General features: G+C 42.7%; 3 protein-coding genes across 3 annotated transcripts; 2 read left to right on the top strand and 1 right to left on the bottom strand.

Annotated features, from left to right (window-relative positions):
* Positions 1 to 4,968: 4,968 nt before the first annotated feature.
* Positions 4,969 to 7,262, bottom strand: rpl21 (ribosomal protein L21). Its single transcript, XM_087788921.1, has 6 exons — positions 7,181 to 7,262; positions 6,591 to 6,669; positions 6,443 to 6,504; positions 5,583 to 5,695; positions 5,183 to 5,333; positions 4,969 to 5,089 (listed from the first exon to the last, which is right to left on the bottom strand). The coding sequence occupies exons 2-6, from the start codon at positions 6,655 to 6,657 to the stop codon at positions 5,000 to 5,002; spliced, it is 483 nt and encodes a 160-aa protein (XP_087645047.1). The 5' UTR covers positions 6,658 to 6,669; positions 7,181 to 7,262; the 3' UTR covers positions 4,969 to 4,999.
* A 460-nt stretch (positions 7,263 to 7,722) lies between these two features.
* Positions 7,723 to 14,810, top strand: usp12a (ubiquitin specific peptidase 12a). Its single transcript, XM_087788919.1, has 9 exons — positions 7,723 to 7,875; positions 8,625 to 8,705; positions 9,453 to 9,666; positions 9,734 to 9,969; positions 10,085 to 10,161; positions 10,442 to 10,525; positions 10,589 to 10,786; positions 13,238 to 13,316; positions 14,111 to 14,810. Exons 1-9 carry the CDS (start codon positions 7,828 to 7,830, stop codon positions 14,210 to 14,212), a joined length of 1,119 nt encoding a protein of 372 aa, XP_087645045.1. The 5' UTR covers positions 7,723 to 7,827; the 3' UTR covers positions 14,213 to 14,810.
* Positions 14,811 to 16,399: 1,589 nt separating this feature from the next.
* Positions 16,400 to 20,924, top strand: gpr12 (G protein-coupled receptor 12). Its single transcript, XM_087788920.1, has 2 exons — positions 16,400 to 16,586; positions 19,733 to 20,924. Exon 2 carries the CDS (start codon positions 19,745 to 19,747, stop codon positions 20,771 to 20,773), a length of 1,029 nt encoding a protein of 342 aa, XP_087645046.1. The 5' UTR covers positions 16,400 to 16,586; positions 19,733 to 19,744; the 3' UTR covers positions 20,774 to 20,924.
* The last annotated feature ends 2,114 nt before the right edge of the window (positions 20,925 to 23,038 follow it).

Below are 23,038 nucleotides of genomic sequence, written 5' to 3'. Positions count from 1 at the left end.
ACACCCCAGCTCGGGCTCTGAGGTCTGTGGATCAGAATCTACTGATGGTTCCTCGCACACGGTTCAGGACCAGAGGCTGGTCCTAAGCTTTGGAATGATCTTCCTCTCTCTTTGCGCTTGATGGAGTCTACTGACTCCTTTAAGAAACATCTTAAGACGTTTTTATTTGTTCAGGCTTTTCCTTGATTTTTCTGGAACTCCTCATCCAGTTTTATCTTGACCTTTAAATTATATACTTTATTGAGTATTGTTTTGATTGTTTAAGCGCTTTGTGACCCTGGTCTGGAAAAGCGCTCTACAAATAAAAATTACTTACTTACTTACTTTGAAATGGGTATATAGGGATTCAATGAAATGTAACTTTTCACTTTGAAGACTTGTCAAGTTGTCCAGTTTTGGGCACAAAAAGTGTGTCTGTGGAGATTCTGACCTGAGTCATCCGTCTCAGTATCACTGAGCCTATGTGAAGCCTCCAGAGAAGCCAGCAAAGGTCTCAGGAATCAGACGCATCTCCAGAGATGCTAGTAGAGATAAAGTGTCAAAGTTGAACATGTTCTTGTCATTCAACTTTGACATGGTTAAACGAATGTCACCATGTCATTGGACGATCAACTCCCCTCTTCAGTCATTTGATTGGTCGTCACCAGCACAGGCTTATACAGGATTCATCTAATTGAAGAAACAAACAAAACTAATAGTAATTCATGGAGGAATTAAGGAAAACTTGTTCTAGGTAAAGGTAGACGGCCATACCCGAAGCCTTGGAAACTGCTGAACAGAGATTCCCAGACTGGAGACTGAACACTGGAGAGTTATATGGAAGAAAGACACACATACAGGAGCAGACCTTACCAACCTACCTGAACAAAGTGCTGTGACCATCATTGTAGCACACTTCAACAAGAACAAGTCTGAGGAACGAAGACCTGGACAGAGTCTGGTACAAATGAACTATTGAGAGATGGCTGACCATTGGCTGTACAGCCCTGATTGAAATAATTCCCAGAAGGGAAGTGTACCATGCGACTACACCTTCCACAGCATGGATGTCAATGTCAATCGCTGACAGTGACACAGAAGCTACTGAATTGATTAAAGCCTATGACTCTATGCTAAACTTCGTAAAAAGAACTTTATTGTAAACTCAACGAAGTGAAGGAAAAATGTCCTTTAAGCCAATTTCAGTCTCCGATATATAAAGGAGGTTCTCTGCATACACCACTGTTCTGCATAGGCCTGAATCCCCTCCGCCAAATAATTAGAGGAGCGCTAAGTTAATGTCTCAGACAACAAACACGAACGAAGGTGGAACCAGAGCAGCCATCATTGCAGCTGAAGCGGCAGATGCGGGAGAATAGAGCGAGGAATGAAAGCCCAGATCTACCACACCAGGTAAAAAAGGTGGACTCACTGGTGAGCGTTGCAGAGAAGCAGATATAACACTAATAGACTCAGGGACTCAGTCATTCCTTGTGCTATTAGACTGTATAATTCTGAGTTTGGGGGCAGGAGTGGAAAGATGATATTCTATTTTAATCTGTGTATCTTTTTTTTTCTTTATACTTTCACTTTGTCGTCTCTTCTTTTGTTTGCACTTTGTTCTTGTTCTTATTTTTATGAAACTTGCTTCAACAAACAGGAAACCTAATTTCCCGAAGGAGATAATTAGAGTAATTCTGGGATAAGAAAGTCCAGTTAACACTACAGGGTAAGATGCGAGCATGGAAAGCATACATGGACCAATAGCCGGTATAGTATAGTTTACAGTAACATGTGTGTAGAACACAATCTGGAGACCCCTAAGTTGAGATGGGGAGCACCTTCCGAGGTGACGGAGAATGATCCTGAGACAAGATCCCTTTAGGCTCCTAGTGATTGGCCGGGGATTGTTTTTCTTGTAACTGTTATGTGTCTCAAGATAACTATTTTAATTTGGTATATCAAAATAAAATGAATGTATGTTTATAGCCATCCTGATCAATAGCAACATCGGAATAAAAAAAAAAAAGGGACCGTGAGAAAGTGGGGAAACACCAGGGGCTCAAAGAGGAGCTAGAGAAAGTCTGGCCAACAGATCCCTGGAGACACATACGACATCTCTGTCAAGAAAATCACAGACAAGTATATACTTATATATTTGTATGCGAGTAAACGTGTGGTGACCGAAGCGAAGTTGCCTTAAACACAACATCTCTCCCAACAAGACTATCTCCTTGTCCAAATATTGAAGCTGGTGTGAAACCTTTGACTGACTGTGTGTGAACGAGGCCTATCGAGAGCCCGTCGTGGTTACCTGGCTGCCCTCCCACGCTTCAGGTGAGCGCGCATGGCTCAGAGGACACGGTTATCAGCGTCATCCACCACCGGTCTGTCAGGGTCAGGATCGATACATGAGTGTTTCACATCTACAACCCTGCCTCTCCCTCCGCTCGCCCTGATAACGTGGCACAGACTCTGTCACTCTCGTATCACACAAAGATACACTGTGTTTGGACTGAGCTGGGATTTCCTGGTGCCTTTGTCAAAGAGTCGGGTGCCGAGCACATACACACACACACACACAAACACAAAGGTCACACTCGGTCACACCCTTTACTCCAGTGCAGTCGTAGGAGGCACGGTGAGGTCAGAATCTACGTGCGGTCCGTGTTAGCGAACATGTTTATTACTATTGTCAAGTCGCTCTTAGCTCAAGTTCAAAGTCTGCTACCGCTCTACGTTGTTTAGCTGCGGACATAGACCGAAGAGAGCATGGTGGGAACACAGTCCACCTAGGTTCCCTTGAAACTGCCCCCGAGCTGGATTCGAACCCTAGACCTTTTTTCGAGGCATGTGTGTGTGTTTGCGTGTGTGTGTGTCGTTAATGTGTAACAGGCCGGGTCGATGCAGCTGCTCTGAGCGGACGGACTCAATCTGTGTGTGTCAGGCGTGTGTGATTAAGGAGTACATGGTGCTTTCATCCACAAGACTTCACACACAAACACATCTCGCTGGCTTTTTTTTCTTTTCGTTCCTGCTCCTTCAATCAGTAACCGCCGCGAGTCAGCGCACGGAAAACAAGCGTCTCGGTGTCAACTTGCTTCTTTACTTAAAGATGTTTTTTTCATCTCTGTGGGAATGAACAGAATCTCTCTTATCTTAACAAGACTAATCCAGAGCTGGGTAATCAATACCGAGGGTTTTCAACTGCCAATACGCTCATTGATTGATTACATTTCATTTTTCTATCTGTTTACTAGATACTTATTAGTCGGTGCTGATAAGACGTGTGTGTGTGTGTGTGTGTGTGTGTGTGTGCGTGACCTCGATGACATATTGTCTTCGGGGCGATGGAGGTGAAGAAACCACAGCTTCTCAAACAAGCTACTTCCCTTCTCGTGTGGTTTTAAGATCATCTTTGTGTTTCTTCTCTTCATCTGCTGCAACTATACACAACAAAAATACATCTCCCTACTGTCGCTTTCTTACCTCCAAACCTACTTACCTGCCGAACACACACACACTTCACCATGTCAGCTACGCTCTGTATCTCGGTAAAGTGCTGCTAATTCGTGTAAATATTGGGTAAAGTACCGAGGTGGAATAAGATAACCTATTTGTCACATAACCAGCCAGCCTGGCAGCCGCTGCTGATTAAACAGCGACAAGAGGCTTGCATTAACAGACGCACACAACACACACACATTCCATCTTTCTTTCAGATTGACATTCGAAATGACACTAGATTTTTGCAGAGATAAATGGCTGCTTCAAAACATTATGATCACCAGCCTAAAGACCTTTAGGTTAATTGTTAAATATGCACAATTTCTATTTTTGTTTCTACTAATCTGGTGCAAGAGTTTGCAAACAAATGTCTAAAATAATGTTTAATTTTATATTTAATTTTTTTATACATAAGTTTTTTGCTGAAGAATATTTAACTTCATTACACGCTCAATGATACATTCGAGGGCCAAATATGGTCACAGTTTACACTTTCCTAATTTGTTAGCTTCTGATTCTACACTTGACAATAACAGGTACTGACCACTGCAGGCCACACAAGCTTTCAAGAAAATGGAGGTTCACACTCTAAGGCTCGCTATAATGTTATAACTGATCAGTCGACATTGCTTAAAGAATATTGTGTCTCTACAAATACTGTATTTGTCTCAATCCGTATTGATTTTAAAATAACACTAGCCAATCCACTTTCTTATACCCGAAAAAAGAAAAGTTCAGCGACACCTCTGTAATATTGATAATCATGGTTTTAAATAGTCGGATTAAATATTCATTGTATCAAGCACGAGTGGCTGCATTTGTTACGCAAACAGACGTCAACGCCAGGATCGCATAACTTACTTAACACCGCCCCCTGGTGGATAGAAACACAAGGTTCTTTAAATTGACATATTTTTCAACTAGAGCAAGCAAAGTTTTTAAACTTGAACTATACAAGCTTAATTGTTTTAACTCACGAGGTTAACACATGCATAAAAAGGTGGATTTGTCAGGAGCTTAAAAATCTCATTTGAGAAAGTGAATTTTAAGTTGTATTAGCAAGAATGTTAGGTTTTGACGAGTACTTTAAAACTGGAGCTTCAAACAAGGCTTTAGTCGTTATTGCTGTTGGAAAACCAGTCTCCTTCTAGGGGACTAATAGTATCTGGAAAGTTGACAGAGGCTTCATAGCCATTTCACTTTCCAAAGAAAGTTGAGATATTGCTCATGATGCATCTATAATAAGTGACATTTCTGCTCATGCTTCGGTGGTCAGGTGTTGACAAGTGATTTTAAACTAAAGCATTATGTCAAGATGTAGAGTTTGTCTTTTCTGAAAATGCTTCATTACGCATCCAAAACACTTGCTACACAGGCCTCACCATGTCCGTCCTCAAACTGATTAACTTATTTTCTTCCTTCTTCAGACATCCAAGATAACGGTTCTCTTCCCGACTCCAAACTCATGACGACAGGAACCCATGTGTACAAACATTTTTATTTTGGACAGCACTTATGCCATGAACTCGTAGGGGATGGGCTCCAGCAGCTGAGGCTCGTTCTTCTTGGTGCTGACAAAGTGAGCTTCACGAGGAGGAGCAGGCTGCGAGGACACAAGGAAAACAAGCTTGTGAGAACCTGATCAACAAAACAGGACCCTGCTCCGTGTAAAAATAAATAAAATAAAAACCCTCACCTGACGCTTAAGCTCCACCCAGGTGCCCTTCTGCTTGGCTTCGGTCTTCTTGGCCTCGTTCTCCTTGACGCGCTGCAGGAAGCTGTCCCTGCTCTTCGAATGCTTCACATGCTCGATGCGCACATTGATCCTCTTGGCCAGAATCTTGCCCCTGAGAGATGAAAGATCAGTGTTTACATTTGTCCCAGAGAAGGAAGGAATCTTCAGCACTGCTGGACTTGTCTCCTTGATCAGTCCTAGAACCAAGGTTCTGCTGTGGTGACCGAGGAAGTGATACTTTCCCCCATTTGAATGACCACAGAGGACATGAAGGGATCCTTGTGGCAAAGTGAAGATGGGGTGCTTGACAGAGTTGTACAACTCTATAAAGATAACCACATGCATTACCAGGTTCACTCACTTGATCTGCTTGTTGACAATGATGCCGACAGCATGCTGGGTGACATTGTAGACACGTCCTGTCTTGCCATGGTAGCATTTGTGAGGCATACCTTTTTGAACGGTACCCGTGCCCTGCAAGAAACATTACTTTTAACAACAGGCAGCACCATGAGGCATTTAATTGTCACATCTCTAAAGATGGTTAATATAAACAGGGAAAGGCAAAATGCAGATTGGATCATAATTGACAATACAAAGAGACATTTTATGGATTTTAAAGAAAAAACGTCATTCACTTATACAGGTTAAAGAAAAAAGTGTACGGATGAGTCAAACATGTTTTAAAGGGAGAAGACATGAAGAGCTGTACAATCAAATTGCAAAATCAGAGAAAAGTTTAAAAAATGAGCACGACTTGTTGCCCAAAAAAATAAAAATGTGCACAATAAATGGGTAAGCATTTATATAAGAACAGCCACGACTCGTTTTAAAATGTGTTCTTTCAGAATAACGATGGGATCACCCTCAGTCATTCCTGGGAACCTTTATGTACCGTGAACACAAAACCTAGTTTGCTTCTGTCATTTGTTACCTTATTCAATCTCCTGCTACCAAGAGTTTTTTTTATTAATTTTACCAACAATAATTGTTGAATCTTCTGCTGATAAGTCTTTAATCCATCTTTTTATTATACGCGTCAATGTTGAAAGTGTATCAATACAAATCACACACATTTTAGCATTGTTTTGTCATAGAGAGAAATCCTATGTTGACAACACTGGCAATCAAAATGTTGATTCTGAATGAAAACTTAAATATACAAGATTATGCACCAAGTAAAGGTAGGACTTTTTCCCCCCAGATAATGACATCTCTTACCTTAATATCTACAATATCTCCCCTTTTGTAGATGCGCATGTAGGTGGACAGAGGGATCGGGCCTGTGGGATATTTCTCATGTTAGTACAACTCCATCCAACAACCTTACTTCATGGACACTTTTAAAAAAGATTAAAAATGGACTCACCATGTTTGCGGAATTTCCTGCTAAACATGTACCTCGTTCCCCTCCTCTTGCCTCTGGTGTTCGTCATTTTGCCTGATTACTGTAGAAATAAAAGTAGATTGAGAGGGTTTCAAGGTGTCAACAGAATTCAATACAGACTGACAGTTTAAAAAAAAGAAATAGTATTTTTAAGTGAGGAGCTGATCTGGAACCATTTGCTTTAGAGACGATGCTAAAGGGATATTTGACAGCGGTGGACATCAGCCACTCACTCAGTTTGTGATGGACAGAAAGGTATCTTAATGCGACGGATTTATTGAGAAACACCGCCATTTCGAGTTGACAACCCAAGTATTACGGGATGGTTTCATGTTGAGCGTCAGGGTTTATGCTAGTTCAAGCTCCACGGCTGTTGGGCCCACATGGGAAGAACCACGCTGCAGAAGCCGATGGCCTGGACCCGTACTTTTAACAGTCAGTACACGACTTAACACACAATATTATGGACGTGTCGTGTAGGAAAAACGCTTCATGTTCAATCCTTTAAAGCTCGCCGGACAATAATGTCTTAATTTCGTAGAAAACTAAATAAATAACGGAGAACATCTTACCCCCGGTAGCTACAAGATGGCGGGTATGGCGGAAAGAGAGATGGAAGGACCCCAAACTCCGCCTTGTAATCAAGAAGATGTAGCTGGCTCAGACTTTGCCTGAACAGAACGTGGAAAGTGACGTAAACAATTGGATTAATTAGTTAAATTGAATTTTACGAGTTAATTTGAACAAAACACGGTTTACAAGTTTATATCATATTTTAAACCATATTTTTTTAACGTCGTTTCAAATCGGTTTTTAATTCCTTATCATGGACGTGTTGTACGTTCATTTATAAATTGCTGTATGTGTACAATGATTGAAAAAAATAATAATATTTTAAAACTAATTTTATTTGTAAAGCTAATCAAAATATAACTTAAAGATTTTAGACTCTTTCAGCAACACATTGAATTTCCAAAATGTATTTAACAAAACACTTTAAAAAAAAAACACTTTATTTGCTTCGGATTGGTATCGTGCGTTAAAATGAGTAAAATATATTAAATCAATTAATAAAACAGGTTCGTTTATTAAAAAGACGACGTGACGTCACTCCTCTCGATCAGCCTCGGGATCAGCAGAATCGCGTGCACGCCCTCCCTCACGCGGCGCGCCAGTCTCGTGAGCGCGCGCTGGTGTGGAGGAAGATGGCGCTAGCCGAATGGAAATCCTAATGACAGTCTCCAAATTTGCCTCTTTTTGTACCATGGTGAGTCGTCCGGACGTTTTTTACGCGCACATCACGAATCGTGACCGCTTCCCCCGAGCGAGCTTTAGCACCATCGAAGCCACGGCTGGAGGCGATCAAAGGGGGTTTGACTCCTGAAGCTAGCAGCCGCTTTAGCTCGTATCTGCTGACGTTATTGGACTCGCGGAAACGTCATTCAATGTCGGACACAACGAGGTGTTTTTAAGTTAAAAAATGGACGCGGTGTGTTTTTGTTTTTTTGTTGTAGCCGTGTGAATGCACCTGCTCCACCCGCGGAGGTGACAGCTAGCTAAGCTAACGTGAAGGTAGCTTCCACCGCTGGAGCACAGCTGGACCACTGACCACTTCTCTGATGCTGTCTTTTAAATGTGGCCTCGTGACGTTAGCGTGTGGTGGTCACGCAACATGTCCACGGGTGGGGGGGCGATAGCGTGATCATTGGCTACGCAGTCGCACACCCACTGGATATTGTTATTTATCTATTTACACGTCAAACACAACGTCGTCTTTGCTTTGGGATTCCGTTCAAAATAATGGAATAAACAAACGTAAATTAGATAAAAAATTGCTTTTTATGTTTTGGTCAAGTGATCGAAACGAAAACCGTCTGTACTTTGGAGATCTAATCGATTGCTCTGTAATGGAATGTCAAGCACGTCACTCCTGAGCCTAGTTTGTTTATTTGTTTACAATGGACTTCTTTTTTCACACCTGTATCTTGTTTATTCCCCCCCCCCCCCCTCACACAGGGCGCCAATGCCTCAGCCCTGGAGAAAGAGATTGGCTCTGAGCAATTTCCTGTCAATGAACATTATTTTGGACTCGTCAACGTAAGTAACATTTACCCTCGATCGAGCCGATGTGTTGATGGTGATGTTTCCAAGATCACAACGTTACTCCTGACAGTGGGATTAGATCCTGAAAAATTATTATTGACAAATGGGCACCTCATAGTTGCCGTAAAAAGTATGAGCAGATTTTAACTAGAGGTTGTTAATGAGGAGAACAAGGCTGTATAAAGTAAGTCATTTTTATTTGTATAGCGCTTTTCCAGACCAGGGTCACAAAGCGCTTAAACAATCAAAACAATATTCAATAAAGTATATACTTTAAAAGGTCAAGATAAAACTGAGAACAACACAGGAGTTCTAGAAAATCAAGGAAAAGCCTGAACAAATAGAAACGTCTTAAGATAAAGGTAAAGTTATGATGCCTAAACAATTTAGACTGTGATGGAAATACTTAATTTAATTTCTGTGGCTCATTGATCAGCTCTTTAATGCCCGGAAGAGTTAAAATTCAAATATAATGCTCCACAAAGGAATCCAAAGGTAAAATTAAATCATTGATTTATTGTGTATGTTATTTAAATGTATGTATATTGATTAAACTGCATTTTGTTAAACACTCAAAAAATACAACACGGCTACTGCTGTGTGAAAGATGTATATTTGGAATGATGAATCTAGAAATATAATTTGGAGATTTTTTACGAAGAACTTATTTAGCTTTAAATAATAACTTGTCTTTGATGCATCAACATTTTCCTAAAAAATATCTGGTACATTTTTCGGCAGTTCGGGAACACCTGTTACTGCAACTCGGTGCTACAGGCACTATACTTCTGCCGACCATTCCGGGAGAAGATCTTGGCGTACCGCAGTCAGCCGCGGCGGAAAGAGAACCTGCTCACCTGCCTGGCCGACCTCTTCCACAGCATCGCCAACCAGAAGAGGAAAGTGGGCGTCATTCCACCAAAGAAGTTCATCACGCGGCTACGCAAAGAGAACGGTACGAGCCGGGGGAAAAAACGCGCCGACTGCGAGACTCGAATCTAACGTCTTCCTTCCGTCACCAGAGCTGTTCGACAACTACATGCAGCAGGACGCCCATGAGTTCCTGAACTACCTGCTGAACACCATCGCGGACCTGCTCCAGGAGGAGAAGAAGCAGGAGAAGACGAATGGCCGCCTTGCCAACGGCACTCTGGACTCTCAGAACAACAACAGTAACGCCACGCCAGCTCCCACATGGGTCCACGAAATCTTCCAAGGCACTCTGACGAACGAGACGCGGTGCCTCACCTGTGAAACGGTAACACAATTTATACAATAAAAAATGAACTTGTCGGACGCTGTAGTGTTTTGAGAAAAATTGGCTTGTTTGTACAGCGCATCACAAACCAATTGTGTTTTGTTTTTTTCTCCAGATAAGCAGCAAAGACGAGGACTTTCTCGATCTCTCTGTGGATGTAGAACAGAATACCTCCATCACACACTGCCTCAGGTAACATGATGAGTCTCATCAGCTGCTTTTATTGTCTTTAAACTCCAGTTAAAATAAATATATTAGACAAAAATCTTGCGGTACAGTGGAGTACAGTGGAGTACAGTAGGGTAGAAGTGAACGATGCTCTTTGATTCAAATCTAATTTTAACCACTGATTTACTTTCACACTTAACTGCGATAACCACGTTTGCTGTATCGCTCACGATGTAATTGCTTCCTCCGAGCCCGCGGCAGACGTGTGGTTTCACCCGACTGACTGTCTTTCATCTCCTCCCAGAGGCTTCAGTAACACGGAGACACTGTGCAGCGAGTACAAATACTACTGTGAAGAATGTAGGAGCAAGCAGGAGGCACACAAAAGGTCAGTCAACGGGGATTTGTTAAATTTGTCTGATCATGTCTGATCAACACGTTTGTGGTTCAGGATGCGTGTGAAGAAGCTGCCGATGATCTTGGCTCTGCATCTGAAGCGCTTTAAGTACATGGAGCAGCTACAGCGCTACACCAAGCTCTCCTACCGCGTGGTCTTCCCTCTGGAGCTGCGTCTCTTCAACACGTCTGGAGACGCCACCAATCCCGAGAGGCTCTACGACTTGGTGGCGGTGGTGGTGCATTGTGGGAGGTGTGTAGAGCAACGCACTGGGGGTTTAATACACCAGACTAATGATTTCGTGTCAGTCCTAGTTGTTGTTGTTGTTGTTGTTGTTCACTAGATTCTGCCTTCCATCTAGTGATTAAGTAGCTGCTGTTTTTAATTTGAAGTGTATATGATGCTAAAGTTGGTTTTATAAAGAGTAAACTTTGTTGATTTAAGATTCAGAAATAATGTTTTTATAGATTGAATTGTTTTCATACGAGCTGTTCAAAGTTGTACTTGCGTCTTTGACAGATGTTGTAATCGTTAATGTTAAAGATGTGATACATGGGTTTGCTCTCCTGGCTCTCAGTACTACAGTAGTTACAGTGATGGTTCAGTTCAATGTAGCGACTGGAGTTCAGGGGATTCGTCTCCGTCCAAAGACACAAACTTAAAAACATCCAAATACCTCAGCGGTGTTCGGCTGTAACGTCCATCTTGTATTGAAGCCTCGGCTAGAGGTTGTTCCGAAAAAAACGTAAATAAGTCTACATTTTAAGTTTGTTTGAAGCAGATCAGTGTCTCGGCTGTTGCATGATGTGTTTTCTCATTGAAACACATTCTGCCTCCGAGTGTCTTAAAAAAAGCTTAAGTTAAAATATGGGAACAATTCCTCTTGTCAAAGCTTCAATACAAGATGGATGTTACAGACGGGCAGTACGGAGATATTTGCATGTTTTTATGTTTGTCTTTTTTGACAAAAACACCTCAGCGTCAGTCACTACATTAAATTAATAAACATAATCCCAACCCTTGGTCGACATGAGGGTGAGTAGAAAATGTGTGAAATTTGAATTTTGCTTTGGGTGAACTGTCACTTGAAGTTGTTGCTCGTTGTTACTTTAACTGCCGTTCTACTATTTTGAGCTTTCGCTAGCACTTGTTTTTGTATTTGGAAACGGCTCAAAAAGATATGCTTGGAATTTCATGAAAATTGGATTTGTTAGAAAGTGGATAAGTTAGGACAGCTAGGTGGTGTTCTGTAGTTTCATTTGGATTTGGGAAAGGCTTTCTTGATCACTTGTTCTTGTTCACTACTGCAGCTAATCATGCACAAGCCAATCGAGTCAAATTTATAAAACCTAGCATACAGTGCAATCGAATCCATACTCATTAATTTTAAAATTTGATTGTGTTTCTTACTAAGAAATAAGTAAGTTAGTTTTATTTGTAAACCGCCTTCAGCAGACCAGGGTCACAATGTGCTCTTATGTTAAAAAATGAAACGAAATCAAGAAAGTTAAGAAAAAGCCTGCACAAATAAAAACGTCTAAAGAAGTTTCTTGAAGGAGTCAGTAGATCATCAAACACAGAGGGAGAGGAAGATCGTTCCCAAGCTTAGAAGCAACAGCCTGGAAGGATTTCTCTCCTCTGGTCCTGAACCGTGTTCAGGAACCATAAGTAGATTCTGATCCACAGACCTCAGAGCCCGAGCTGGGGTGTAAGTCTGGATCAGATCACTGATGTAAGGTCTGACCATGAATAGTTCTGAAAGTAAGAACCAGTATTTTAAAGTTGATCCTAAAAGAAACTGACAGCCAGTGAAGACAGTTTTAAGGATCAGGGAAATGTGAGTTCTTCTACCAGAGCGGGTCAGAATTTGCACTGCAGAGTTTAGTATTAACTGCAGGAGAGACAGATCCTTCTTGTTTAGACATGAAAATACACTGTTACAATAGTGGAAACGAGAAGACACAAACGCATGGATTATATTAAAAAAAAATTTTTAAACGTTATTGTTATTGTCTGGTTGTTCTAACTATCAGTGTTTATCCACATATCTGAAGGTGATACATTTGAAAGTGGTTTATTTGAATTGCTCCTGCGCATGTGTTGGTTGAGTTTGGGGAAGTGAAACACACACGGAGGAAGGTTGTTGTTGAATATTCAGTTGAGGTTGAGGAGCACATACAACTCTGACTAGAAGTAAAGGTTCACGAGACAAGGTGGTTTCTTGTGTAACTAAAGTATGAAGCAGCGACGTTGTTGATCGGAGTAAAGCCAACAAATCAGATTTGAATGAAGAGGCTGACGACGTGTTGAAACAAGTGCTCTAACCCTCCAGCTGCCGATCGACTTGTTTTCAGTGTCAAACACTCGAGCAACTCGATTGTCTTCATGCGAGCGTATATTAGGGAAGTGGAGCAGTGACTAATCCCAGCAGTAACTCTCCACGCCTCCGCCAGTGACACAAGCTGGGATTTGCCCTTTAAAGAAAAAAAACAAAACAACAACTTCTCAACAGGAAACGTTAGGCAGAGGGTCGGTACCTCGTCTGTGGCCATGTTTCAACCTCTCGGCTGAACAAATCCTGCTCAGACTTTTGTTTACAGCTTTAATGTCGTCGCCGTAGACCGACTGTATTTCTGCATCATGTCTGTTTCACAACCAAAAAGCATCTTCTGCCGTGACATTGAGTGGTTTGTTTCTGGGCAGCGGTCCGAACCGGGGTCACTACATCGCCATCGTGAAGAGCCATGACTTCTGGTTGCTGTTCGACGACGACATCGTGGAGGTGAGGAACGAAAAAACGCTGGTGGTGTTGGTTGTGATCTAGAAATGATACGACTTTTGTTGCAGTTAGATCTTCTTGTAACACAATCGCGATCCATGTGTATTTTATATTTGAATAAAACTCGTCTGTTTCATAACTTACAGCTGATCGATGGCGAAAAATTATAAATATTTATTCACATTAAAATATTGATTACTCGAAACTATTTATTGAAAATTAAAATATAAATAAATACTACACAATCGCGATCCATGTGTATTTTATATTTGAATAAAACTCGTCTGTTACGTAACTTACAGCTGATCGATGGCGAAAAATTATAAATATTTATTCACATTAAAATATTGATTACTCGAAACTATTTATTGAAAATTAAAAATATAAAATACTATATCGCAATAACAATTGAATATTTTCTCATTTATTAAATTAAATTTAAATGTATTCTTTTGGAACACATCAAAGCCATTCCTACACCATTGAACACATCTTTGCAGACTTTAATTCTTCCGCAGTAACTTTCGTATCTTCATGTCTCAATCCTGCAGATGCAGTAATAGTCGGACACAATAATAATAATAATAATAATAATAATAATGTTTATTTGTATAGCGCCTTTCTAGACCAGGGTCACCTTGTTGCATCATAAACCCTAATAAATATTGCAGAGGTGCTTTAGAAACCCCGAGAGGAACAACAATCCTCTCACTCTTGATCTGACACACATGCAACACCAGTGTTATAGGTCAGTTGTTCTGGCGCCTCCCACTGACCTTGGCTTCCTCCCCTCTCAGAAAATAGATGCTCAGGCCATAGAGGAATTCTACGGACTCACCTCTGAGATCTCCAAGAACTCTGAGTCGGGCTACATCCTCTTCTACCAGTCCAGAGACTAACGTGTGCGTGGAGACGAGCCGATCCTCCATCGCAGCGGCCGAGCGGTGTCACGCCTGCGCTTGTACTCACCCGCCGCTCAGACGCCCCCCCCACCGCTCTCTGTTTCCCTGCTGACCTTTCACCCCCTCCTCCCTCTGCATCCATCCGGCGCTGCTGCAGGACGAGGACTCCACGCTGAATGGAGAAAAAAAAAGTGATTGTTTCTAAAGACACTGATGGTTGTACAGATGTTTGTATGTTCTGGATTCTGCCTTGTTTGTGGGCTGATGGGTATTTAATCATTCATGTGATATTGGCTTCATGTGGTGGATCATATTTATGGTCTTAACGTTTGTGGGTACAGGGGGGGTCGGGGGACGGGGGGACGGGGACACGTACCCTGCGCTGGGCGGTGTATATCTGCAGTGTACAGAATGGTATTTGTATAAATATTACCAGAATATTATCATTGGAAACATGTTAGCCCTTGAGCAAGATGTATTGACACTATGGTGCACTTTTGATACCGTTTTGTAGGTGTTGGAGAGTAACATGTGAGGGTTTGCTTGGAGCGATTATTTTCTGTTTTAAAGAAAAAGAAATAAAGATTGAAGCTGGCGTCTTTCTTTTTTTTTTTTTCTTCTGTGGAAGTGTGACATCATGTCTGCTGCTCTGTCCTACTGACATGTTCCAGCCTCACGCTGTGTCCTACTTGCCTGGTTTTCATTCCCGTCCTCATCTATTCAGACCCCTGCGTCCTTCTTCTCGCACCTCTTTTTTCAATCAATTGCTCTCCACACTTCCCTTCATTTTCTTTTACCTTCCATCTCCTCCAAGCCAAGCAGCGTTTCCTCTTTTCTGTCTCGCATCCTCTGTTATGTAAAACATGTGACCTGCAATAATACATATTATTTTCAGCAGTGATTTTTTTTTTTTCAGGTTGGTAAATTTCCTTTTGCAATAAGTGTAGCTAGCATTTTTATGGGCTAGCTCGGTAAATGTTATTAATTTGATTATTATTGTGTGCTATGGTATGTTAAAGATAAGCTTATTGGATTGGAAAAAGAGCAAATAAATGTCTGAAATCTGTCTCCGTCATAACTAACACAGCGTAGGCTTTTCTACTTTGTCTATTTTTTTAAATGATAATTTAAAGAAAATATGAATGTTTAAATAAATAAGTTAGATGCTAATTATCTGTGGGACTTTCCAAACATGGAGAAATTAGTCATTCTTGGCAAAAACCACCCCATACTTTTACAACACTTTATTGAAGATCAGTGCGATCAGAATATTGAAACATCTAAATCTTGATCTCTATAATTTAAGGTAAGGTAAGGTAAGGTAGAACTTTATTGATCCCTCAGGAGGTCAACTTCGGGAAATTGTTTTTCCAATTAGACAGCAATACAGACGATTATTCATAAAAATAAGAACAAAGATAAAATTTAAAAAAGGACATATATAGAATATATGAATATTACTATGAATATAATCATGTTGGTATATAAGAGTTCTACCAGACAAAACTGTATTCAAAAGGTTGAGAATTGAAAATGTGTTTATTATTATGATTATTATTATTAAACTAAAATATTACGCTGCCCCTGAGCACCAAAAAAAAATTAAATTAAATTATTTAAATAATAATCCAATCCAATCCAATATAAATTATTGAATTCAATTATTCTCTAAAAAAAACCGCTTTGACCAAAACAAAAAAACATTTCTTTAAGAAAATTCAAAGTTTCAACTGTTTAAAAGATAACTATTCAATATGCTTTTAGACGTATGATTTTATCTAGAGAAATCCTATTATATCTCCTTCGTCCTTAAGGTCCACGTGACTCCTCGCTGCTCTCCTTCTGTCCCACAGGTGCGCACCGATGACTCATAGCGACTCCACGTCACCCCTCGGCGGTGATGGGCGGTACTGCACCTCATCCACCGCAACAGTGGCTATTTTTAAACCCACGCACGCCCCGGAGAAACACTCTTTATTTTAGCCGTAAATCCACGCATTCTAGACGCAAAGGGACCGTGGAAGTGGTCATTTGATGGGAAGGAGGTCTAGGGGGCAGACGCGCGCGCGCACGAGCACACGCTCGCCGGACTAGAATAGGAGAGCCTTCTGAAATACATTTTTTTTTTTGCGTGCAGCCACAAGTCTACGTCCTTGAGACGGCTCGGACCACACGTCCACGAACCAGGAGCCAGGTCGGTCCACTTGGGACTCCTCCTCCTCCCTCACCTCCCCTCCCCTCCCTCATCCTCGCACAGCCGCAGTCCACGACAGAGCGGCTCTTTCTTCCAGCATCTGCTCCCAATCCTCATCCTCGACATGGACCTCCGAGGCTGGACCTCTTCCATCTAGTCTGTCCTCGCACCGTCAAGGTAGGTCTTCCCGCGGCCGTGTGTCCGGATCCATGCATGCACTGCTGACGTAGAAGATGCTGATGCTGCAGAAGGATGGAGAGAGAGAGAGAGAGAGAGAGAGAGAGAGAGCAGCCGGTGGAGGCTGTGAGGGTTTTTTTTTTCCACGAGCCTTCTTCAGTGTAGATATTCACCTGGGTCTTCAGGACCATTGTTAGATCAGGTTTGTGTACAGGCGAGTGCGTGGACCTGCATAATGAAGGCACAGTGGAAACAACACGCAGCTCACCCACAGAGCTACAGACAGGGCCGTGCATAGAGGGGGCTGGAACTGGTGCTGCACCTGAGTGTGTCTCATGTTCAGCCTCCATCCTAGTGGTCCACCGTCCAGTGATGGTCAACATCTCAGCTTATATATTGGAGCTGATTCATCTGCTAAACATGTTGCAAGATTCAGTCTTAAATATCTCACACAGAGGGAGTTTTTAGCCCCAGCTCAGGGGGCACGCCCCCAGCACCTCAGTCTCTCCTGCTGTTATAGGTCAGAGAATTGAAACATATTTATTGATTATTTGAGTTTCATTTTTGTGGTACGATTTAGAAAGACTTGTGAAAATACTTAAGCTACCAAAAAACTGATAAAGCTTTCAAAGTTTTAAGGGTTACTTCATCATTCAATATTTTATAACATTTACTATTTATTTTATTTCAATATTGTGTCGGAAGAAAACAATGTTAAAAATAAAATGAAGTAATTTCACTGTTTTACGAGAGATACGAAAACCTGTTGAAAACTGAAATTGTTCAAGGAAAGGCTTTGGAAATAATCCATTTACTTTAGCTTATTCCCTTACGGGGTCGCGGGGGGAGGGGGGCTGGAGCCTATCCCAGCTTGTTCAGGTGAGAGGCGGGGGACACCCTGGACACGACGCCAGTCTGTCACAGGGCACACAAATACATAGAACCTTTCACACAAACACTTTCCCTGAGTTCCAATCAACCTCTGTTGTTTTTGGACTGTGGGAGGAAACCGGAGTGCCCGGAGTAAACCCAGACAACTGAACCATGTGCGAGGAACCATCAGTAGATTCTGATCCACAGACCTCAGAGCCCGAGCTGGGGTGTAAGTCTGGATCAGATCACTGATGTAAGGAGGAGTCTGATCATGAATAGTTCTGAAAGTAAGAACCAGAATTTTAAAATTGATCCTGAAAGAAACTGGAAGCCAGTGAAGAGTTTTAAGGATCGGAGAAATGTGAGTTCTTCTACTAGAGCGGGTCAGAATTCTCACTGCAGAGTTCTGAATCAACTGCAGGCGAGACAGATCCTTCTTTTTTAGACATGAAAACAAACTGTTGTCCAGTCCAGGCGAGAAGACACAAACGCATGGATTACAAGCTCCAGATCATGTTGTGACATTTTCCTCATGTGCATATGTTTACAAAATGTCTTCTAAACTACTTTAAATTCAGAAAAATAAATGTTACATTGCACTGCTTTAACAGGAGGTTAGTTAGCTTTTAAATATTTTACACTTATTACACTTTTCCTTGATCAATCCATTTTAGTTTTTATTATTTTAGGAGAATTTGTATAGTAGTGTTCACAATACTTTTTTATGATACTATCATTTTACTGTCAAACAAATTGCATTTAACTTTTGAGCACATGTTAAATTTAGTTAAATCATCTCGTCTTTCAGCATAAACTGCTTGTACTGCCAGGTTTCAAGTGTTCTCTAATAGTAGCAGATTATTTTTAATTTTGGAAGATAAAAGTGAAGTTTGCAATGACAGTCAAGCAGTGATTAATAGCAAAACCAAAGGTCATGAACACATTTATTGAACATTTATGGCTACAAACAGCAGGAAGTAGATTCCTGGACTGTCCTGCCCAATCCTTCATCCCTCAGACAACGAACCACAACTTTGCCGTTTTCATATCAAACCATTGGATCCTCTGGATTTAAAAGGATAATGCTGCTGTAGATGCTGCCGAGACTGAGCATATTTCGAGACGGGAGGAAGAACACGCTGGTACTTGACACAATTTGGAAGTCTTGAAATAGAAGTCCCCTTAAAAGGCTCCAGAGATTCAAACTTTCTGAAAGAAGTCTTCGTTGACGATCACTTTTATTCATGTTATACAGCATATATATAGAGCATGTCATCGATCCAGAGTAGACCTACTGTCCCGCCACCTGTGGTCTTTTACTCCAGGTGGATTTACTTGAACATGTCAAGAAATTCACTCGTACTTGAGTACTCGGATGAATGACTCTAATCAACTTCTGATCCGAGTCTCTATTAGTCACAGACGCTGGTGAACCAGCCTAAGGTATGAACATTTGGTGCATTAAAGCAACACTACGGGAAGGTTATACTCATATGTTTGGCTCCCTCTAGTGTTAGAAGAGTGGATTTGTAATGTTGTGAAAATTGCCTGCTGCTGTATTTGTTTACAAAACATGTAAAAGGCTCTTGATGTTGTTTCGGTTTCATGTTTAAGCTTCGTAGAAAGTTCAGGAAGTCTCAGAACTTCAGTCAAAAGTGAAATGAGTGGTATCTGGCTCCGACCCACTGTTGTGAGGCAGTTTGGTGATCGGCCAGTGAACAATATGATGAAAACTTTTCTGCTGAGACCAAATCAATTCCCATGAATAATGAAAGGTTCATTGATGTTTTTTCATAGACGTCGTCATTCATTTTCATCAGCCATTCGCTTCTATCTATAGCTGAATTTTCCCTTTAATATTCTAGACCTAACCCGAGTCTATCTGGATTACATCTCCTAACTGCCTGAGCTTCCTTGAACTATTTGATATGGTGCATATATTAACATAAGATCTTATCACCTCTGCCAAGGAGGTAAGGTTTTTGTCTGTTGACACTCTACAATGTATTTAATGGATCTGCCACCACAGATCATTTGAAGCTATGTCACTCTCTGTGGTGCAGAGTGAGTTCTTGGGTTTGTTGTGAACGCTGCTGCCACTTATCGAGCACCATGTGTCAAGTAGTTAAAAGGTATCACAAGTATACGTTCAGGGACATACAGTATTCCATAATAAACAACATAAGTGTTCCAGTTTCCAGATACTTAAGTGGGAGCAGATCAAGTGCGAATCAACAGGCTCCTGATACTTGATGTGTTTCATTTGCTTCCAGACGGGGGCCACTATGGGTGAAGAGTCGCCGGTCACCCCCAGCTGGTTGACCCCCGACCCTACAGCCTGGTCCAGCGGCAGTGGGAGCCCGATGAACAACAGCAGCAGTCTGGGGACGTTTCCGCCGGAGGAGGTCCTGCCCCCCAGCCAGCTCCCGCTCCTGGTCAACCCCTGGGACATCGTGCTCTGCTCCTCCGGGACTCTGATCGCGTGCGAGAACGCCCTGGTGGTTCTGGTCATCTGGCAGAACCCGGCGCTACGGGCTCCCATGTTCCTGCTGATCGGCAGCCTGGCTCTGGCGGACCTCCTGGCCGGCCTGGGTCTAGTGCTGCACTTCACTTGTGCCTACTTGCTTCATTCCGACGCGGCCCAGCTGCTGACCGTGGGTCTGGTGGTGGCCTCCTTCTCCGCGTCCGTGTTCAGCCTGCTGGCCATCACCATAGACCGCTACCTGTCCCTCTACTACGCCCTCACCTACAACTCGGAGCGGACGGTGGCCTTCACCTACACCATGCTGGTGCTGCTGTGGGGGCTCTCGCTGTGCCTGGGTCTCCTCCCGGTCACGGGGGTCAACTGCCTGGCGGAGGAGGCCACCTGCAGCGTGGTGCGGCCGCTGACCAAGAACAACATCGCGGTGCTGTCCGTCTCCTTCCTGATGCTCTTCGGCCTCATGCTGCAGCTCTACGTCCAGATCTGCAAGATCGTGATGCGCCACGCCCACCAGATCGCCCTCCAGCACCACTTCCTGGCCGCCACGCCCCACTACGTCACCACGCGGAAGGGCGTGTCCACGCTGGCCATCATCCTCGGGACGTTCGCCGCCTGCTGGATGCCCTTCACCGTCTACTCCCTCATCGCCGACTACACCTACCCGCCGCTCTACACCTACGCCACGCTGGTGCCGGCCACCTACAACTCCGTCATCAACCCGGTGATCTACGCCTTCCGGAACCAGGAGATCCAGAAGGCGCTGTGGCTGGTGTGCTGCGGCTGCGTGCCGGCCAGCGTGGCCCATCGCGCTCGGACTCCCAGCGACGTCTGAATCCTCCGGGGGGTCGGGAAAAGCCAGGCGGTCGGTCGGTCGGCCCCCCGGGGGGGCCCACGAGAGCCACGGAGTCGAGGCAGGTGTTGCCCCGACGGAGTCGCTTCGGTCTCCATCACGCTGTCTTCACCGGTCCAGGCTGCTGCACCCCTCCCTCCCTCCCTCCCTCCCTCCCTCCCTCCCTCCCTCCCTCCCTCCCTCCCTCCCTCCATCCACCCCTCCATCTGCGACCACGCCCTTCTGTGCTCTGCAGAGGAGGCGTCACATGTTCGGGCAGCAGCCGGAAGAGCAGTGAGGTTAGCTCTGGAGCGCCGCTCGACACGTGCTGCTTTTTTTTTTCATTTTTTTTTTTCATCAAATATGGAGGGATTATTAGTGGCCGCGGATCCGTCTGGAGCATCCTGCCGCTCTGCTGCTGCACTTTGAACGTGCGTTGAAAGCTAAACAGCCCCAGAGAGCTAAAAATAGCAGCAGCTCTCTCTGTGATCCTGCGTCCTCCACACACAAACCCAACCTCCTTCTCCTCCCTCCGTCTTCTGTTCACTTCAGTTCATCTCGTGTCGAGACCCCCCTCCCCCTATAACCATCACCCCCCCATCACCCCTCTCCATGCCATTAACCACACCCCTCGCATGTGTTGTCACCGTCAGAGGCCAAAACATGAAGGTCTATGAGATTATTTTAACCACCGACGAACGTCTGAACGATACCAAACACTAATCACTGGGTTGACCTCTTGACCCCTACACACTCCACTCTCATGTCATCCACATGCAAAAAAAAGCACAACACTCACACACCAGGTGTCGTGAAAGATCAACACAAACGTATGTATTTTTTCCATATTTTCCACCATTAGGTCGATACATCCACCTGACAGGTGTTTACTCGCTGGAGTCTACAGAACCATAATATTACCTAAAAACACCTGATTTAATACGTGCTGTCTAACCATTGGGAATATCAATCCGTTTTTTTAAGTCAGTGATTAATCACGATTAATCGCAGTTTTAATAAACGGAAGAATAACTTGTAAAAATGCACATTTGAAGTGAAAAAAAATGCTGGGTCAGGGAGAGAAAATCTTTGTTTTTTAAATCTTAACCAGTATTTAATTTGGTAGAATGAAGGATTAGATGTGCTATGGTTAGTCACTAGTGTTTACAAGTAATTACATCAAAAAATCCTTTGTTTAAAAGCTGTTTCAGTAATTATACTCAGTAACCTTTTCTTAAATAAACCGAACAGTATAATGATGAATACAAAAACAGATGTTAACAACATACCCTTGAAAAAATGTCTTTATAATCTTAATCTGTTTTTACTAAGATCACCACGAGCATTCATGTATCATATCGTTATAATCCTGACAGAAGGTTGACAGACGAAGATTAATCCTTCAATATAAGTACAGAACCGGTGGTTTTCGATCTTCACGGGACTCCTTGTATAAACAAAACGGGGTGTGATTACAGCTGGCTGGAGGAAGCCATTATTACGTCATAATGGACTCCGCTCTCGTAACCTCTTGTTCGCCTGGATTTCAGACAAGGGAGAAATTTATAAAGTAATAAGTTGAAAACATGGTCATGATGAGAGGGACTTGAAACATGTGAGCGAATCAGGAGAGTTTTTATTTAAGTTAAGACACCAGAGAGTCCTTCCTCTTCTTCGTGTCAACGTTAGAATATACTTTGACTTAAGCCTGAAACAAGCAAAAAGACTATTGCTACGGCAACTGGGACACAGATACTGTTTCCAAATACCTTTTTATGTTCTTTAGAAAACAAACGCTTATACTCCCCCCTAATATACTGTATGTCCATATATTCTTATTTTTTCAATCCGTTTAAGTTCCTTAAATCCACAGTCTCTTTTTTTTTTAAACATTAAAAAGTATTTTCATTGTCCAACTTAAGCCTTCAAATAAAAATAAAATGATTATAATAATAATTCTATACTTACTAAGTGATCAAGAGTGTCATCTACAATAACTGTTATTGATCATCGGCTACAAACCTTTGGCTGTAAATACACCTGTCAGGTGGATGCTGGACTCAGTGGAAACAGCTGCTCTGAGGTCTTCTCCTGCAGTACCACCCCCTCGTTTACACGCGTCAGCAATAACTAGCCTGCGAGCGGTGGTTATGTTCTTAGAGGTGCAGCAATACTCAGACAGCAATAACATCCGTGTGTCACTTCATCGCCCCCGTCATCACTGCCTCACCGACTGGTGCATCTGATACGAGCTGCATGGCCTGTACG

The sequence above is a fragment of the Callionymus lyra genome, chromosome 4, assembly GCF_982586985.1.
Source record: "Callionymus lyra chromosome 4, fCalLyr1.hap1.1, whole genome shotgun sequence".
NCBI lineage: Eukaryota > Metazoa > Chordata > Actinopteri > Syngnathiformes > Callionymidae > Callionymus > Callionymus lyra.
This window is presented reverse-complemented; position numbering and strand designations above follow the sequence as displayed.

Excerpts from the sequence above, each read along its gene's own strand:
- gpr12 (XM_087788920.1), top strand. The coding sequence starts at position 19,745 with ATGGGTGAAGAGTCGCCGGTCACCCCCAGCTGGTTGACCCCCGACCCT.
- rpl21 (XM_087788921.1), bottom strand. The coding sequence starts at position 6,657 with ATGACGAACACCAGAGGCAAGAGGAGGGGAACGAGGTACATGTTTAGC. Across the intron at positions 5,696-6,442 it reads GAGATATTGTAGATATTAAG|GGCACGGGTACCGTTCAAAA; the intron begins GTAAGAGATGTC and ends TGTTTCTTGCAG. Across the intron at positions 5,334-5,582 it reads ATTGTCAACAAGCAGATCAA|GGGCAAGATTCTGGCCAAGA; the intron begins GTGAGTGAACCT and ends TTCATCTCTCAG.
- usp12a (XM_087788919.1), top strand. The coding sequence starts at position 7,828 with ATGGAAATCCTAATGACAGTCTCCAAATTTGCCTCTTTTTGTACCATG. Across the intron at positions 9,667-9,733 it reads GCGGCTACGCAAAGAGAACG|AGCTGTTCGACAACTACATG; the intron begins GTACGAGCCGGG and ends TTCCGTCACCAG. Across the intron at positions 10,162-10,441 it reads TCCATCACACACTGCCTCAG|AGGCTTCAGTAACACGGAGA; the intron begins GTAACATGATGA and ends ATCTCCTCCCAG.